Source organism: Callorhinchus milii, unplaced genomic scaffold, assembly GCF_018977255.1.
Source record: "Callorhinchus milii isolate IMCB2004 unplaced genomic scaffold, IMCB_Cmil_1.0 Scaffold17, whole genome shotgun sequence".
Taxonomy (NCBI): Eukaryota; Metazoa; Chordata; class Chondrichthyes; order Chimaeriformes; family Callorhinchidae; genus Callorhinchus; species Callorhinchus milii.
This window is the reverse complement of record NW_024704758.1, coordinates 5,861,541-5,881,666: the sequence shown is the minus strand read 5'-3', so window position 1 is coordinate 5,881,666 and position 20,126 is coordinate 5,861,541. Positions and strand designations below refer to the sequence as shown.

General features: G+C 48.7%; 2 protein-coding genes across 2 annotated transcripts; both read right to left on the bottom strand.

Annotated features, from left to right (window-relative positions):
• Positions 1-326: 326 nt before the first annotated feature.
• Positions 327-7,123, bottom strand: ppp1r15b (protein phosphatase 1, regulatory subunit 15B). Its single transcript, XM_042341501.1, has 3 exons — positions 7,086-7,123; positions 3,800-4,710; positions 327-1,760 (listed from the first exon to the last, which is right to left on the bottom strand). Exons 2-3 carry the CDS (start codon positions 4,688-4,690, stop codon positions 1,533-1,535), a joined length of 1,119 nt encoding a protein of 372 aa, XP_042197435.1. The 5' UTR covers positions 4,691-4,710; positions 7,086-7,123; the 3' UTR covers positions 327-1,532.
• Positions 7,124-9,720: 2,597 nt separating this feature from the next.
• On the bottom strand, positions 9,721-14,455 carry rps13 (ribosomal protein S13). The gene is given in 6 exon segments (NM_001293011.1): positions 9,721-9,804; positions 10,924-11,024; positions 11,574-11,743; positions 12,538-12,616; positions 13,533-13,581; positions 14,408-14,455. Coding segments are annotated over 6 exon segments (456 nt in total). The 5' UTR covers positions 14,431-14,455; the 3' UTR covers positions 9,721-9,770.
• Between the last annotated feature and the right edge of the window lie 5,671 nt (positions 14,456-20,126).

Sequence of the window (20,126 nt, the reverse complement as noted above, 5' to 3'; positions counted from 1 at the left end):
ACTAAACAATCTGTCTCTACATCTACATGTCTCACAATTCATCACCTATGGTAACACACTTCCCTAATATAGTGGAGGTCCTAACTATGAACAACCCTCCGTAAATAATAAGCCATGCATTTTATTCAGCGTTCATAATGTCAAAAGATCTCAAACCCTTCGCATGTAATTGTGTAAAGTTCGCTGTATGTTGCGTGAAGGGTACGATATGAATGAAGGTTGATGTACTGGCAGTTCCCGGTAAGACTTCAGCATGGAAAAATAAAGGATGCTAAGAAGGATACCATCTACCAAGTTTGTCTAAAAGCATCTTTTATGAAGAATTACATTCACAGTGTGCTTTTTTGTTAACAAGAAAATATATAAGGCTCCAATTTGGCCAAATCCACATACCTGCCATCTTTAACATTTACAAATGTACACATAACCCAAATGGCAAAAAGTGACCAAGAAAATATATTTCACAAAAATATACATATATCAAATCATTTTCATTAAATAATACAAAAATAATTGACATTGTTTGTATTGGTGTAACAAAGATTACATTTCAATTGGAGGACAAGAATGTCCTATTATTTCAATCAGGGGAATTAAAGGTGAGATTAACCAGTCTATGGGTGGTTTTGGAAAGGAACCTCTACAGTTGATATTTGTGGAAAAGGTCAAGTTTCTCACCTCGACAATCATGAAGCTGCCCCCCACCCCCCACCCACCCCTTACCTTCACCATCTTTCCATGCATAGGAAATAGATGCCCTCCCACCTCTCGGGTCCCGGCACCTGATTGTTCAGTGCTTTGGGACGGCCTTCCAACATGAAAGGCGCTCTATAAATGTAATTTTGTTGTTGTTGTAGGTGGCATCCAGATATGCAATTAAGTCTAGTTTGGATACTCTAAAGCATGGTGATGGGTTTCCTCATCTGGCAGGTACCCAGCTGATCCAATAAAAATAAATCTTCTGAAGACCTATTCACTCTCTGCTATTCTGACTCTTATCTATTGCTTGCCATTCCCTTCCTCCCTCCCATCAACTTGATGGAGTCTTGAAACCTCAAAGGCTTGAAGACAAATCCTCATCCACTATGCTCCCACTCTCTGGAACCCTCTCCCAAAATCTCTGCCTTGCACCTCCTCTTCCTTACTCCTACACTCCCTGCTCAGGGATACCCCCCACCCCCCTCACCCCCATAATCTTGAGTCATTCATCCTCGTTTTGTTGAGAAAAATATTTCCATTCTCTTACAGTTCACTACTAGAGCAACTGAAGAATTTTACACTCTCTCCTCTGGTTTGTTCTCAATGACAAGTGCTGCTCACTTACAATGTGTAAACCTGAATAAGAAGCTAGCCATTTGGAGCAAGTGCTGGTCAGGTACATTAAAGCCCAGTTACCCAGAAATGCAAACCTCACTACAACACACTGTATAGTCCCAGCCATTTATGTGTAAAAGAAACCTTCAGACCAAAAAGTACATGGTTTCACATAAGTGCAGAGTAGGCTTTTCGGGCTGAGTAGCTGGGGGAATGTATTAGTGTGCGCATTCCACAGTGCTTGGACAACCGTGGATCTTTGCCCACATCTTCTCTCGGTGGTTTGCATTCAGACAATAGCTGATGGCCCTCTCTGTTTCCTGAATCCGCTGCTGAAACCGCAGCCGGTCACGGGCCATCTCCTCCCAGGGGCCTCGGCGAGCGGCCCACAGTGCAAAAGGCCACGTCAACATCTTGTGCACCTCGACCACAGGAGAAAACCTCACCTAAAACAAACAACAAGGTTGATAAAAACACAAGGAATTGAATGAAGGACGCAGTTAATGCACAAGTAAATTTCAGAAACCAAATGTGTTTGGAGAGCATTAACAGACACATTCTTATCTTGAATTTATTTTTTAAAACCTTGCTAAATCTAACCCACACCTGACCTGGGATTGCTGGATACCTGCAGTGTAGAGAGTACAGGTTTTCTCTGTATCTAACCCATGCTGTAATCTGACCTGACAGTGCTCAATGGCACAGTGCAGAGGGAACTTTACCTGGGTATGTTGGATGGAACAACTTTGGGGAAATAGAGATCTTTTAATAAGTCGCTGGAATCTGGTTCGAGTCCCAGGTGACTCCCTGGCTTCAGGTAATATTGCTTTACTTAGCAATTGGCAGCTTGCAGAAAATAAATCCTGTTCTGCTAATATTTGAGGGCAGCCATTGTGTTGTTGTCAACCACAGCCTCTGCAGATCAGACATAACTTGGTAACCACCTCAGTCAGAGCTCAGTCAAACATAGAAAACAGTGAATTTGTACTTTATTCCTCCTTTAATTTTCTTCCATTTGTTCCTCCAAATGATAAATGATGCCGTGCTGAGACAACAACAACGTGCGTTTATACAGCGCTCTCCATCCGGGGCAGCATTGTATCAACAACAACAAGATTACATTTGCATAGCACCTTTCACATTGGGACGACGCCCCAAGGCTCAAGATACATCAAGCCCCTCAAATGCCTGAACAACAACAACAACAACAAGATTCCATTTATAAAGCGCCTTTCACGTCAGGAGGACGTCCCAAGGCGCTGCACAGTTGGGTCAGGACCCGAGCAGGGGGAAATAGTCAGGGTGAGGGGAGGGAAGGGAGGGAGGAGGGGGGAAAATGGTCAGGGTGAGGGGAGGGAAGGGAGGGAGCGAGGAGAGGGAAGAGAGTCGAGAGGGGAGCTGAAGGCTCGGTCAAAGAGAAAGGTTTTGAGACCGGCCTTGAAGGAGGAAAGGGAGGAGGCGGCGAAGGCACTGGGGGATGGAGTTCCAGAGCCTGGGGCCTGAGAGACTGAAGGCCCGACCACCGATGGTAGGGCGGTTGGGGCGGGGGACATGGAGCAGACCGGAGCCGGAGGAACGGAGGGTACGGGCAGGTAGGTAGGGGGATAGTAGGTCAGAGAGGTAGGAGGGAGCAAGGCCGTGGATGGCCTTATAGGTGAGGATGAGGATCTTGAAATCAATCCTCTGGGAGATGGGGAGCCAGTGGAGGCGAGCGAGGGTGGGAGTGATGTGGTCACGAAGCCTGGTGCGGGACAGTACACGAGCTGCAGAGTTCTGAATGACCTGCAGCTTGTGGAGGGAGGTGGCGGGAAGGCCTCCTCCTTCAAGGCCTCATCTTCTCATGTGTCAGAAAGCGTTGTGTTGTTGGAGGAAAGGGCCAAATTACCGTCTACTACAATATGATCTTCACCTGATGTCCACATTAGCAAAGCCCAACAAGAAAAATCCCTGGGTAGCATTCTGACCCCGAAATTCATCTGTTCGAAGATATATTGTGCAGGATTTTTGGAAAATGTTTGAATTCAGTGTGAATTTAGAAGCTGGTTCCAAATTCATACTGAATTAAAAAATTCGCCCCAATTTTGCACAACGATAAATTTGAAGTGATACAGGCAAGGACTAGGAGAAATGCCCGAATCCATATCATCGTTTTAGGGTCTCTAACAAATGATGGCCACCTGGGCAAGTTACCAGAGGACACTAGGAGCACTTGGAGCCTCATTGTTTTGCCCACAAAATAAACAGACAATTCACTTTACAATATAATTCTGTGAAGCGCTTTGAGATGTCTCGAAGATGTGATAAGGCACTATATCGAATGCAAGGATTATTATAATCTCTATCAGACAAGAAGAGTGAAACACAGAGAAAAGGAAATTTAAGGGGAGTTCAGCTGGTTGGGGAGGAAAAGAACATGTGGAGTGAGACCAGGGATCAAAGTCATTTCCTTCAGGAAAAGCAGAGGAAAGTTTAACAGAAAACATACCTTTTTGACAGTTGCTTTCTCCTTTTCCTTCTTCTTATTCTCCTCTTCCTCGGGTTTTGCAGATATTCCCGGCTTCTTCCAAGTGCAAAATGAAACATTTTCTTCCGTGCTGGGCTGGCAGTAGTGCCTGAGACACCTATGGGGCAACAATGATGGTTTCTTGTATGTTTCTAACAGGACTTTGGGAACAATCTTTCTGCCTTTCTTACACTGTTCGAGAGACCACTCCTTACAACCTGGACGACCCTCGGTCATAGTGGGGTTGCTTTTCAGGCAAGCTCTGAAGTTCAATGGATTGTAAGGGTCGGTGCTGAGGAAGGATTCCCAGAGCTTGTCATCTATTCTCTCATCAAATTCCTCGTCGCTCTCATCGCTGAACGAATCGTCGCTGTCAGAAGAGTCGGAGTCTTCCTCAGTATCTCCCCAAGTCACATCGCTGTAGTCATCCTCTTCTTCTGTCCCATCTTCACTCCACTCCGCGAGATGCATGGTGTTTTCCAAACGCACAGGATGATCACTGGTTATACATTTGCTGTCAGCATTGCAATCGCTTTCATCCCCCGAAGGCTCCTCGCAGACCCTCAGTCTACCAGAGTGATACTGATGCGAATGTTGCTCATGATTCGACTGCCGGTTAAACTTTGATGGAATCAAAGATTTTGAGGTCTCCTCTCTGTGGTTCAAGCAGCTTTTGTGCATGTTGCACTGTGGATCGATTGGACCTGTTTGCCGGGGGCAGTCGAACCTGAGGCTCACATCCTCCTCGCTGTCAGGCCAGTTGGAAAAAATTAAGAAGTCTTTGTTATTATTCTCGAGGGTTTCAGTTTCCTCTGCACTAGATGCACTGTCCTCTGCACTGGATACAGTGGCCTCTGCATGCTTCAGGTGCATTATTCTGGATAACTGAAGAACTGGAAAGGATCAAATGCAAGTTAGGGCCACAGTGGATTTAGTCAGACCAGCAAACTTCGGCTAATGACGTGCCCCCCCCCCCCCCTTATTTCCCTTCAGCTTCTTAAAGGCGATTGCAACAATTTACATTTAAATTGCGTCTTTCACATCACAAGGACGTCCCAAAGCACTTTCTTTACACAGCTCAACCTGCGCACCCAAGCTGGGTCTGGGGAACGAAAGGGTAACCAAAACCCCAGGCGAAAAGATAGACAGGCTTTAAAGGTGGAGACAGAGGGGGGAAAAATGGAGGGACTCAGGGATGGAGATCTGGAAAGGTGGTGGGAGGGTGGTGGGGGCAAGAGATCAGCATCGCTGAAAGGAGGGCATCAGTTCCCCATTGCTAGCCCGGTGACCCTGGTTAAAAGTGCATGTGTGCAGGTGGCAATGCCTTCCACCTTCCAAAGCCTGCCAGTGCTCACTGTCTGCGCCCTCGCATGTTGAATGCCCACCACGAACAAGGCATTGGAGGCAATCGTGGAGCAGCACAAAATTTCGGAGGAGGACCATTTGAAACTAAAGCTCTACTCTGGTGCAATGCAGATTCTACACCATGAGCCTCTGCAACTTCCCTCTCTTGCGTCTACCTTCAAGTCCCGCATTAGAAACTTCCTATTTTAAGACACTACCTTACCTGTGCAAAGGGCGCTACATTAATGCAAGGATTTTTTGTATTGTTTTCGGCAGCACTTTAAGTCGCTTTAAAGACACAGACTGAGAAATGCCTGCAAGGAACATGCAGAACTTACAGAGGGTGGACCCAGGGGGTTTCTAACCCATTTTCACATCATTTGAGGCTTCTTTTAAAACTAAAACGACGTGTGTGTGTGTGTGTATATATATATGCGTGTGTGTGTGAGGGAGAGAATTTGCACGCAAAGTACATGAATGATCCACACCCACAAACTGACTCGTTTTATCTTGTTATATAGACAACACAACACGCTTTCCGGGAGGTGAAGGTGAAACCTTGGCTGTACTCCAGCAGATGAAAGTCAACACTGGAGGTGTAACTTTGATGGGAAAGGTGATGGGGGTGGAGGGGGGGTTTCCAGGCAAAAACAAAGAAGATACATCATCTACACTATCATTGTGGAGTCCTGTAGCTCAGTGGTTAGAGCACTCGCTTTGCAAGTGAGAGACCTGAGTTCAATTCCAGGCAGAGGGCGAAACCTTTGGCAAGTTTCCTTACTCCACACAGAGCCTAATAATAATCCCTCCCAAACCAAAAACAATAATAAATTGGTCATTTTCAATCTACGACTGTTTGTGGGACATTGCTGTGCGCAATTGGCTGCCGCGTTCGCCCCCAAATATACAGTCAATTCACTTTACAGTGTGTTCTGTGAAGCGCTTTGGGACGTCCTCCCGACGTGAACAGCGCTATATCAAATGCAAGGATTATTATTATTATTATTATTATTCTTATTATTACACGACAACCCGAAACTCAAATGCAGACTGATAACAGCCAAGAACACTCAAGCTCAACACTCAACAACAGCCAAGAACATCGCGGCTCCATTTTGCAGTTCCTCATAAAACTGAAAGCAACATTATTTTCTTCCTTTCTTTTTTGTGTGTGTGTGTGTGTGTGAGGTTTCCAGTCAATCCGTCAGCAGCTCGAATCCCGCAAGCGACGGCTTGATGCGGTGGTCGGTCGATCACTTACTGGTGAGGAATTGGCTGAGCAGCTCAAGGAGACATCGGGTGAGTTCCCCAACGACTCGATAACTCCCAAACGCGCAGCGCTAAAGAGCCGTTCTCTCGCAGGAACCGATCCGAGAAGAGAGCCATCGCCCCAAACGCACCGAACAACAAAAGTAGCAGTGATGGTGGGGGGGGGGGGGGTTGGAGGGGTGATGGGGGGGGGGGGGGGGGTTGGGGGGGTGATGGGGGGGAGTTGGAGGGGTGATGGGGGGGGTTGGGGTGGGGGGTGATGGGGGGAGTTGGAGGGGTGATGGGGGGGGTTGGGGTGGGGGGTGATGGGGGGGAGTTGGAGGGGTGATGGGGGGGTTGGGGGGATGATGGGGGGTTGGGGGGTGATGGGGGGGGGGTTGGGGGTGATGGGGGGGGTGATGGGGGGGGGTTGGGGGGGGTGATGGGGGGGGGGGTTCGTGAAACCAAACCGATCCGAGAGTGAGCTGCCACCTTCCCGGGTCACCCGTTGCAAAAAGGGCACTACTGAACCGTCAACCCCCCCCCCCCCTCCCCTCCCCCCTCCTCTCCCCTCCCCTCCCTCCCGCAATTACACGGCGATCTTTTCCGACTCGAGCGCCAAACGCGCAACGGGAACGCACCGCCACCCGGGGCTCGGGGTCCTGCCATGACCTACCCTCGGTGGTTCGAGGTCCCGCCCCTGCAAACAGGACTCTGGAGTGGTGCTGCGCCGCCGCCGCCGTCTGGTTTGAAACGCTGTGTGTGTGTGGTGTGTGTGTGTGTGTGTCTGAGCTGAATTGTCACTCAAGCTGTGCCGGGACTGACTGACGCGTTTCAAGGCGGTTTGGCACCGGGATCCCAACCCACTCACTCACTCACTCACTCACTCACTTACCCACTCACAGTGGGGTTTCCACCACGTCATATTGGAAACCACTTGCGGGAATAACACAGCGATGAGTTTCCCCCCCACCCCCCCACCCCACACACACACAAATAACTGCAGGACATCGGCACCGAGGCACGTCTCACAAGCTCAGCCTCACCCCCCCCCCACACACACCCACACACCCTCACACACACCCTCACCCCCACCCCACACACAACACACCCCACACACCCTCACACACATCCTCACCCCCACACACCCCCACACACACACACACACCCTCACACACACACACACCCACACACACCCTCACCCCCACACACACACCCACACACACCCTCACACACATCCTCACCCCCACACACCCCCACACACACATCCTCACCCCCACACACCCCCACACACACATCCTCACCCCCACACACCCTCACACACCCACCCTCACACACACCCTCACCCCCACACACACGCACCCACACGCACACACTCGCCACGATTTGCATTACGTATTGAGGCTCCGAATTTGCCTGTGACCTGTGCACAAGGCTCTTGTTCCCGTAAATAGGACATTGCATCCAACCGCCATCAGCTTAACGGGGGACCTGACTCACTGTGTCCGGATGACATTATTGGGGTGAGATCGTCGGGTCGAGTCCAGGATGAGAATCGGATGGGTTTCGATGTGCGCGTTTTATCCGAACTCCCCAGTTTCGCGGTACTTAGTTCACTACGAGAAATCACCTTCTAAACCTGGAAAATAATTAACTGTTTTCTCATCACTACACACACACATACACTGTCACCCCCCATTCTCCTCGGGCTAAATTAGTGACCCCACCACCCACCCCCTCCCCTCAATTGTGAAAGCTTCCCTAATCGTATTCTATTCGGCTGTATGTACAGACCATGAAAACTAAATGACTAACTGAAGCTGGAACTAAAGCTGGGACGTCCTCCCGACGTGAAAGGCGCTCTATAAATAAAATCTTCTTCTTCTTGTAGAATTCAAAATCAGCACTTGCTTACAACTTGCATTTATATAGCGCCCCGACCGCAGGGGAGTGTCCCAGAGCGCTCGACAGCGGCGGAGCGTGATGCCGAGCCGGGGGGACTGTAGGCACGGTCGAAGTGGAAGGTCTTCGGGCGCGACCTGAGGATGGGGAGGGGACAAGGCAGAGGGATAGATGTCTTCCAGAGTTCTGGGGACGGGGGCAGTGGCTAAAGGCGTGGCCGCCAATGGTGGAACTGAGGGTACGAGCGACATGTAGAAGGCCAGTCAAGAGGAGGCAGTCGGTGGTGCGTAAGCAGGTCAGAGAGGTAGGGAGGTGGCAGGGCATGAAGGGATTTGAAAATGAGTGTGAGGATCTTGAAATCGATCTGTTCGCCATAGGGGAGACAGTGGAGCCCTGGCTAAAACTAGTGTGATGGGGAATGGGGAAGTAAACTTGCATAACTGGTTTACTCAGGGCGAAACCTTGGGCAAGTTTCCTTACTCCACACAGAGCCTAATAATAATCCCTCCAAAAAAACAAAAAGAATAAATTGGTCATTTTCAATCTACGACAGCAAATCTACGTTTGTGGGACATCGCTGTGCGCAATTGGCTGCCGGGTTCACCCACAAATACAGTCAATTCACATTACAGTGTGTTCTGTGAAGCGCTTTGGGACGTCCTCCCGACGTGAAAAGCGCCATATCAAATGCAAAGATTATTATTATTCTTACTCAAACTCTGTCCTCGCCAAAGTAAAATTAGAACTAGCAAGGGGCAGTTCCAGTCATTAAAAGTGCAATCTTATGAAATTGATGCATCAAAACAAATGCCACGACCGGCAAAACAGGACTCTTCAGATCTGTGCTGACACTGCAGTCAATCAACATTTTAGTGCATTCATCAGAACACAATGCATCCCTCAATTTGGAACATGCCAAATCTAACATAAGCTACTGATTCTTTACTACAATTAAGTTATCCAGTCAGCCGCATTTGCAAATGCATTTCATAGTAGTCTGATGCCTAGAACAGCTTTTGACTAATTAGTTTAGCTTTTCATGAGATTGATTCTTCATTAGATATAATGAAGTAATACTGTAACATGAACTAATTATTCAGATCATTGGAATGTCACATTGCTCAATTGCATTTTGTTAATGATGGAGGGGGAGGTAAACAAAAGCTCCACATATATTAGCCCTTGCATTTGAGATAGTGCCTTATCACATCTTAGAGACGTCTTAAAGTGCTTCACAGTACATTCTGTAAAGTGAATATTTTGTGGGCGAAACTTATATTAAAACCTGTTCAGAAATGGGTAATTATGTAGCTTTCAGGAGCGCATAATTAGGACTTACTGAATATATTCATGAATCGGTTCTGTGCACCAGTTTGTAATTACATTTCACCATAAAACCAGACTTTATAGAGATTCGACAATTTTATTTTCACTTTCAGTACATCAATGTAGAAAATCCTTATGCTACAAGAGCTGAAGCTGTGGAGGATTCGCTGAAAAAAAAGAAAAACAGAAATTAGCTCAAAAATCAAAATGCATTTCCCCTTACCAAAAAAGTCTTCTGTATAGTTAGAAACCCAGGCTGGAAGAGAAATGAAACCCAATCCCAAATGCTGGAAATCTGAAACTGAAAATACTGCTCTAATTCAAGATACAACTAAAACATTGATACAACCTCTCCTTATCAGGTGGTGGCTTGCAGTAAATCTACAGCTCAGCATTTCTAGTGTTTTTGTGGTTAGTTGGATGTGACACATGCCTATACAAACAAGCCAAATCTGTCAAGAAATCTTGTTTGCAAATTCTATCCAGTGCCCTCTGCTGGCAAGTGTATACAACTGAGAGCACCTTAATCAGTCACAATTTAAACACTCCTCAAAATAAGCGAGGTGTTGGGAGGGTTTCTGACAAATATGGTTTTGCCATTTGAACCTATGGACATGCACAAAAAACTGGGAAGATAAGTCAAAGATTCCCAAATTTGTTTGTTTGAACTAATGATAATCCTTTGATTTGATAGTGTCAAAATAACATCAAGGTTACCTCAAAGCACTTCACAAGTGCTTCTCAGAGTGTACCAATCTATATGAGCATCCATAGAATCTATTACCTTAACACACATGTAGATGTGATTTTCATGCCTTCATTACCTTCATATTGGATTTTAAAAAAATCTCATTTTTAAAAAATGTCATTTGGCTGAAATTTGCAACGCTTAACATTTTAAAATGTAACAACAACTTGCATTTATATAGCACCCTCCACACAGGGCAGCGTCTCTGAGCGCTTAACCGTGGTGGAGTCTGACTCCGAATCATTCATACCTAAATAATCTCGCAATCTATAGCTGATCTGTTAAAATATTCCCATTTATAAACACTTTTCATCCCTTTTCCATTGCTCACTCAGACATCCAAGGAAGATTCCGCCAACATAAGGGAAAGACCCTTCTGGAGTAAACTGCGAATGGTTGTGTAAAACATTCATCATTGTGAGCTGAACACAAGTTTGTCCACTATCTGTCTCAGCAAACCTCAGAAAAATGGGCAACTCCACAACAGATAGGAGAAGTTTATTTGCACAGTTGGAAACTCACAAATTTAAATACTTACTACTTCCAGTTGGGTGGAAGAACTCTCTTGGTCTTGTAATAACGAGCCAGTCTGTGAATTCTGCTCTCAATGAGAATCAGACGGAATTTTGCATCTTTATCCTGAAAAAAACCCATCAATTTCAGTGAGCGGCTGTGAAATTGTGTGGTACACGTGCCACTGTAACGATTCTCTTAATTACTGTCAGTAATACAGACAACCGTTGTCCAACCAATGTAATTTACTAAAGCTTTTAAGGCTGGACAACTGCTCACTCAGACATCCAAGGAAGATTTCGCCAACACGAGGGTAACACCCTTCTGGAGTAAACTGCGAATGGTGAATAAAACATTCATCATAGTGAGCAGAATCCAAATAAACTACATGCCTTAGTACAATGTACCCAAATAGCTACAGTACAAGAACTGGTTCAAAAATCTAATTAGCTGCTTACACAGAACTGGGAAGGATGGAAAGACAATTTAAACTGCCTCTACAATACAATTTACATTTATATGTCTGGAGGACAGCCTCAAGGCACTCGATACTGCGGGCTGGGCCGTCAGTGTCCACAGTGTAATTCAGGAGAAATCTAAAAATAACTGATATTAGAATTAAGCTCAGTGACACACATTAATGCGATTCCATTAAATGAGACGCAAAGCAATTACCTTCCTATTCCTCTCCAGATGTTTGCGGACAGCCACAGCCGTCTTAATCAAATGGTACAGATCCTCTGGAAGGTCTGGAGCCAGTCCCTTGGACTTCAGGATCCTCAGGATCTTGTTTCCAGTAACGAAACGGACCTGAGCCACACCATGGGAATCCCTAAGAATGACACCTGAAAGACAGACACAAATCTAGAGTCAACGATTCGTCACAAATTTCCGGGAGAGAAAGAGAAGATGCACAAAGTACTTCAAAGTTGCTAAAGGTATCTGTATTACATATGTTTTGTTGCAATTAAACACATAGCACAATTACATTTTCTAACCATAAAAAACATGCTGATCCAATACAAGGAATGGATGATGGTTGTGGAATGCTCACTCAAGACATCCAAGAAAGACTGAACCAACACAAGGTCAGACTCTAAACTCACTAAGTTAGATTTATACAAGTTGAGGTTCAGCCCTCCCCAGATGGATATATGAACTCCTTAGCCATGTTTAAGGACAGTGTGGCAAACCCACCAATTCACTCATGAAACTGCTTTGGATGAAAATATTGACCTATTAGACACCACAGTTGGTAGATTAAACTTTGTAACATCCTAGAAATGTCTGTTTGATTCTGGTCTAATTTGTTATCCTGAATCTAAGATGGCTTTGCTACTGGCTCATTCTGATCCTCAACTTTGAAGCATTCTATATTACAAGTACCCTGCTCACAGCCACAGTTCATAAAAGAGGACTCCTCTGCTTCTGGAGTGCTGGGGGGGGGGGGAGAAGAGAGAACAGATGGGAAGTTGCATAGGAAAATCAGCATGCTGAACTAAAAGTAAACAGAAAAACTAAACACACAAAAAAAAATTTTGTTTATTCTGAGCAACAGGCTGGAAGATGGGACTTTAAGGCATCACAACTTTCCAGTTTGAAACAAGTCACTTGTTATTGAATCTACAATTCTACTCACCAATCTGTGAAGGGGTCAGACCCTTCTTTGCCAGCTTATAAATCTGCTCCTTTACATCATCAGATGTGAGCTTGAGCCACTGCAGGGGAAAAAATACATGTATGAATTGATGTTCAATCAGACATCCAAGGAAGATTGATCCAACATGAGGAAAAAATCTTTATGGAGGAAACTGCGAATGATTGAGCAAATAGTCATCGTCGTGGGCAAAACACACGATTCATCAGGAAACAATAAATGTACTAAATTCTGAAAATCACCAGGTTAGAGTAACGCAAGTTGAATGCTCACCCCTCCCCAGATTGATGGTCAGTTATAAGGTCTAATTTATGATCCATTTGAGACTTTTATGGTTTAAAGCAATCCAAAACTGACTTTATATGGGACAAACTATTGTCCGGCCACCAACCTATCCATAAGGCGTACAAGGATCTGGCAATGCAAAGTGTCTTCTACAATTAAGTGCAAACAAACTAATCCTTTTAAATATAGTCTCATTGAATCAGGGTGCGGTATAAGTTTCCCCAATCATTATGAAGTTATTTCTACATCTACCTGAAGCAGTGATGCATTTAAAGAGAAAATTAAATGCATGCATAAGGGAGAAGACAACGGAAGCTTATTCTTATTATTAAACGGATTATAGGCAGAGACTTGTGAACTAGTTGGATCAAGTACCATGTTTCAAAGCTTTATAATCTAAAATTCTATGGTAATACTCCCAGCACAGTATTGATCTGCTGACAATTTATGATTTGTGGAAATCTTTGCACTTGTAGTTAAGACCTCAAAATCCAATTCATGTCATCTCTTCAAAGCACCTCAGAGCAGAACATTAACATGTTGTGCAAAGCCAAGTTTTGTTCTGTGCCCACGAACAGTTGTAACCTGGGCTCCAACGGGCGTGAGGCAAGAGCTCATTTCAAACTCTTCCACACGTTTTACTTTTATGGAAAGGAGAGCAGGGAGTACGATTGAGGGGCCTCTTTACTTACGGTGGGCACACTGCGCCTGTACGGTAGAGCGGACTGGGATAAGCCCTTTCTGGAAAAAAAAAAGGGGAAAAAAAACACGCCGTGAGTGAGTGAAAAGGCAAATCTAACAGCCCCCCCAACACCCAGCCCAGGTACAACAGTGACCACTCGCTGAGTAACCACCACAGACAGCACTGACCGACACTTGTAGCGGTCTGCAATTCAACTTCTTTTCTTAAAACTTTATTAAATCAAAGTCACCGAACTGACTGACTGACTGACAGCGGGAGCTGCCCCCGTCTCCCCCCCCGCCGCCGGCTCCTAAATACCCCGCCCGGGGGGTGGCGCTGCTTCGGCGGCCGGTCAACACGTGTCGAGAAGCGGTTGCATCTCCTCCTCCCCCCCACCCAACCCAACCCCCTTTCCCCAACCAACCCGACCGCTCCCGGGGTAGGTGAGCGGGAGGCTTGTCCTGCCTGTACCGGCCACACCAGGCGGCCCAGATCGGGGGGGGGGGGGGGGGTGACATTGGCAATATCTGCCCCCGGGGGTGGTGGTGCTGGTGGGGGGGGGAGGGGAGGGGAGGGGGCGGGGCGCACTCCCAGTTACCGAGGGTAAGGCGGGGGGGGTGGGGGTGGGGTCATACCGACAGCCAGAAACACGGAGGGTGGTGGGGGGGAGGGGCTCCCGAGGCTGGAGTCAGGCCTGGGCCTGGTGCTAGGCCGCGCCGCCGCCATTACCCGCCGCCACCTCAACCAAGCGAGGCAACTGCACCCAACCATCCCCCCCCCACCAGCCCCGGGAGCCTCTGAAACTCTTCCCGGTGCTGTTGCGATGCCCTCCCGCCACCTCCGAGCTGTGCCCGGCTGCCCCCCCGTTCCCACTCGGCCTCTCACCCGGGAGCGTGCATCCGACCCATGGCGGCGGCTGAGAGGAAAAGGCGGCTCGCAGCGCGCCTGCGCAGGGTCAGGGCTGGCTCCCCGCGCTGCGGTCACGTCATCGCGCACTGGAATCGGAGGAGGAGGAGTCGCGCCGTGACGTGACGCCACCGCGCGGCGGCTCGGCCTCAAGGCTGTCAGTCACAGCGACAACCCGCCCCGCTGCCGACACGTCGTCGCGCACACACGCACGCACGGGATGGAGAGGGAGCGGGGGAGGGAGGGAGGGGGAGGAGTCGCGCCGCGCGTGACGTCACCGCGCCGCTCAGCTACATGGCCACCAAGCGCAGCCGCAACCCTCGCCGGGCGCGGTGGCGCGCGCCTGTTATCCGGCTGCTCGGAGGCTGAGGCTGGTGGATCGCTTGAGGCCAGGAGTTCTGGGCTGCAGCGGCCTGTGCCGATCGGGCGTCCGCGCTAAGCTCGGCGTCTATATGGTGTCTCGGGGGGAGCCCGGGGGCACCAGGTCACGCTAAGGAGGGGTGAACCGGCCCAGGTCGGGAACGGAGCAGGTCAAAGCCTTCGCGCCGATCAGTAGCGGGATCGCGCCTGTGAATAGACGCTGCACTTCAGCCTCGTCAATACAGCGAAACACAGTCTTTTTATTTTGCCTTTTCCTTTCAAAAAATACACAATTCGCAATCGCATCGTTTTAATGGGAAACAAAGAAAAAAAGCATTTCTTGCTGTTAAATCTACAGCTCATACACCGCAGCTGTCGGTCACCCGTCTGTTGCTCTTCACCGTTTGCTTCTTCACAGGGTTTCACCTTCACCACCAACATTCATTACCTTAAACCCCAAAACACTTTCCCTTTCCCCCCCACACACACCCCCCATCCAAATCAACCCCCCAAAGGGAGACGCAGATTCCCCTCCACCGCTCTCTGCTGCTCTCCCATTGCATTGCACCCAGAAAATGCTCTCTTGGCAGCAGCTACACCCGCCGCCACCACCAGGCGGCGCTGCCCCCCCCCCCCGCAACCCCCCGCCACCACCTGGTGTCACAGCCGCAACACTCGCAACAGCGACACGTCCGCCTTTCACGGAGAACCGCAACGATTTCCGGCAAACCTGTGCCCCGTCTGACACGAGAATCGAGAGAGAGAATCGCCAATTTGCAGTGCAATACCAATGTGCACTTAAGCCGTTAGCGCCTTTTCTGGCGGGAGGGTGACCCGAGGCGCGGGACTGACCGTCCGGGTTTGGCGCCTGCGCTGGGCGTGGGAATCAGTGGATTTGGGGGTGGGGGCGGTTGGTGGGCAATGGTGACCAAAGGTCGAAGAGAAAGGTCTTGCAAATGGACCTTGAACGAGATGCCCTCCATTGTACCGTCGGTGGCAGTGCTTTCAGCCACTTATCCTCTAACCCTCTGCCTTCCCCATCTTCAGGCCGTACCTGAAAGCCTTCCTCTTCGACCGCGCCCATCGCCACCTTCCCTTCTCCCCTGACCTGGCGTCGTGCTCCGCCGCTGTCAAGCGCTCTGGGACGCTACCCTGCGTGAGGGGCGGGTCGCTGTATACATGCAAGTTGTCGTAAGGGTTTTTGTTAATAATTAGAGTTTTGGATAAATATGGACCAGGATACACAAAAGATTCGACATTTCTTTGAACGAGCAACAATAGCGCAAACCCATTACATCAAAAGACAGATCCAACGTGAATTAATAACATTCTAAAAATGGGAATAAGTCGTGAAATTGATGCGCCATCAATGTACCAAATAGAATGAGTGAAAATAACATCGAGGAAGAACCATTCAGGTACCACCTTTCGCGTCAGTAGGATGTTTCAAAGGGCTTCACAGAGTTGACTGTGAACCCAAGTGGGGGGGTGGGGGGGAGGGGGTGTGCGGGGGAGAGAGTGAGAAGGAGGTGACGGGGAGGTGGGGGATGGAGGTGACCAAAGTTTTTTAAGTTGGGTTTCAATGGTAGGGAGGGAGCAAGTGAGGGTCACAGGCCTCATGATGTACCATGTTCATGATGCAGATGGAGGTCCAGAGAGCAGGGGCAGAGTGGCTGACGGCTAAGTCTCTGATGATGAGGGGTATCAGGTGGGACATCTGAAGCAGACCAGTGTTCGCTGAGCATAGGTAGTGCAAGGGTGCAAGAGAATGCACTGTATAATGTCCTGTTGCCTTCTTTTAAATCCCAAGTCTATGCCTTTCTTTGGATAAAACTTACTGGTGAAAACCCTGTGAACTAAGTGTGAGTCCATAAGTATATGTTAAGCTATAACTTATTTTTAATAAAGACTATTCCAGGAATAAAAATTATTCAAAAAATGCAAGATTTATATTATATTCAATCCTAAATGACTTTGGTTCTGTCACTCCAAATGTGATTATAGCTGTTCACAAGCTGAACACCATCAATGTTCTGGAACGCAGATTCACCAGAATGATACCAGGGCTTAAAGGGTTAAATTATGATGACAGATAAACTTGGACTGTATTCCCTTGAGTTTAGAAGGTTGAGGGGTAATCTAATTTTTTTTAAATAATAAAGGGATTTGAATAGGGTAACCACAGAGAAACTATTTCCTCTGGTGGGGCAATCCAGAACTAGGGGGCATAATCTTAAAATTAGACTTAAGACATTTAGGAGTGAAATGAAGAAGCAGTTTTTCACGCAAAAGGGCAGTGTAAATCTGGAACTCTCTCACCCTAAAGGCTGTGGATGGATCCATTCAAATTTTCAAGACCAAAGTGGTTAGATTTTGGTTAGCAAAGAATAGCAAGGAATATGGGGCAAAGGCAGGTAATTGGAGTTGAGGTACACATCAGCCATGATCTAATAGAATGCAATACAGCGTACAGTGGAGATAGGATTTCCTTCATTGTATATACAACAAAAAACAACACAATTACATTTGTATAGTGCCTTTCACGTCGGGAGGACATCCCAAGGTGCTGGACAGAAAGAATTTCAAACCTGAGCTGTGGGTTGGGGTCAGGGAGAATGGAGGGTGGGGGGGGGGGGGAAGGGAGATTGAAAGCATGGTCGAAGAGGAGGGTCTTGTGATGGGTCTTGAAGGTGGCAAGGGTGGGGGCGAGGTGGAGGGACTGCGGGTTGGAGTTCCAGAGGGTGGGGGCAGAGTGGCAAGAGGTCCGCCAATAGTGGGGCGAGTGAGGTGGTGGACGTGAAGCAAGCCGGAACCCGCTGAGTGGTGGGAGCGAGCAGTATGGTAGGGGTTAGGAGGTCCCCCGAGGTAGGGGGAGCAAGACTGTGGAGGACTTTGAAGGTGAGGACCAGTACCTTGAACTGTAACCTCTTATGATGGGAATCTGGTGGAGTTGGGCAAGGATGGGGCTGATAGGGTCGCAGAGGACACAAGGTGCAGAGTTCTAGATGATCTGCAGCCTGTGGAGCGAGGAGTTGGGGAGGCCAACAGGCAATTAATTTGCATAGTCGAGCCTCAATGTAATGAAAGCATGTATGAGGGTTTCGACGGCCTGCGGTGTGTGACAGTGGTGGAGCTGGGCGACGTTGTGGAGGTGGGGGAAGACAGAACGTGTCATAGCGCTGATGTGGGGTAGAAATGATAGTTGAGGGTCAAACAAGACCCCAAGGTTCCAGACTGGCTTAGCAAGGTGGAGTGTGCAACCACGGATGGTGATTCTGTCAGCGCCTGAGGTGAGGAGGTGCTGACAGAAGCCAATCACGACAGCCTCGGACTTGTTGACATTCAACTGAAGAAAGTTAGCTCTCATCCAGAACTTGATGTCTGACAGACATTCAGTCTGGACAGCAGTGGTCCTGGAGACAAGAGTGGAGGCAGAGAGGTAGAGTTGGGTGTCATCCACATACATATGGAAGTTGACCGCATGTCTGTCGATAATGTTACCAAGAGGTATCATGGTGAAGCTAATCGTCTCAAAGTGCATGTCTTGTCATAACCGTTAGCTTCTTCTGTGTTCAGTTACCTACTACTGAGATATAACAGTAACATTGATAGGCAGACAAAAAAAACATTGTCTGCCCACCTCCTTCGCTCAGCTAATACAACAACTTGGACTTATATAGTGCACCCCCCCCAAGGCAGGTAGTGTCTCAGAGCGCTTAACACTGGCGGAGCCTGACTCTGAGCCGGGGGGGGGGGGGTGCGGAGAGGGGGGGAGGTAGCCTTAAGCATGATCGAACAGGAAGGTTTTCAGGCGGGACTTGAAAAAGAGAAGGGGGCGAGGCGGAGGGATTGAGGGGGAGTGTTCCAGAGTATCTCCTGAACCCCTCCGCACCACCAGCAGCGGCCGTACCTTCAGCCACCACACCCCAAACCTCTGGCAACCTCGACCTCGCCACCTTGTCCTCTTTTTACGCACAGAGTACCGTTACGCAAATACTACGCAAAAGCCGTACGCAGATACAAGCGGTTGTGGTTGTTTCCAACTTCTCGACTGCCTTCGGCGGTGACCCACCCACGGGTCCGGTGCGTTTTGACGCGGTGGGCGTCAAGATGGCCAATAGTCCTCCGTGACCACAAGTGCAGCCTCCGCGGTCCGCGCCCAACACCTGGAGCTGCACATTGCCCAGTGGTTGGCAGGACACGCCCAGCGTCGTCACCCACCGCACCTGTCCGACGTCAACCAGCACGTCAAAGGGGGGGCCGGGGGCAAATCGGTCGCGCCGTGACGTCAGCGCGCGGCTCAGCCTCCAGGCTGTCAGTCACAGCGACAACCCGCCCCGCTGCCGTTACGTCATCGCGCACGCACGCACGCACGGAATGGATGGATGGATGGAGAGGGAAGGAGGGGGAGGAGTCGCGTCGCGCGTGACGTCGCCGCGCCGGTCAGCTACAAAGCTGTCAGTCACAGCGACAACCCGCCCCGCTGCTGATACGTCATCGCGCACGCACGCACGCACGGGATGGAAAGGGAAAGAGGGGGAGGGAGGGAGGAGTCACGCCGCGCGTGACGTCACCGCGCCGCTCAGCTACATGGCCACCAAGCGCAGCCACAACCCTCGCCGGGCGCGGTGGCGCGCGCCTGTTATCCGGCTGCTCGGAGGCTGAGGCTGGTGGATCGCTTGAGGCCAGGAGTTCTGGGCTGCAGCGGCCTGTGCCGATCGGGCGTCCGCGCTAAGCTCGGCGTCTATATGGTGTCTCGGGGGGAGCCCGGGGGCACCAGGTCACGCTAAGGAGGGGTGAACCGGCCCAGGTCGGGAACGGAGCAGGTCAAAGCCTTCGCGCCGATCAGTAGCGGGATCGCGCCTGTGAATAGACGCTGCACTTCAGCCTCGTCAATACAGCGAAACACAGTCTTTTTATTTTCCTTTTCCTTTCAAAAAATACACAATTCGCAATCGCATCGTTTTAATGGGAAACAAAGAAAAAAAGCATTTCTTGGCTTTGACGCCCAAATACTACATCAACGCATCACGTTCCGCACATTCTTCACTTCACTTCACTTCGGACACAAAAAACTTTTTTACACCACATTTCTTTACACTCTCATTGACTTTCAGACACAATAATTGCGTAGACAATCAGAATAGGAATAAGGAGAAAAGTTACCTTTAATATGTTAATTTATTGCATTTCGTATATTATAATGCGGTTAATATATCAACACAATGTAACTCATAATTATTGGTACAATAGTCATAAATGTGCTTGCATAAGACCTAGGTACCGGACAATAAGAGGCCCCTACGTCAGTGAAGCTGCATGTAGACCAGCCGGGTCT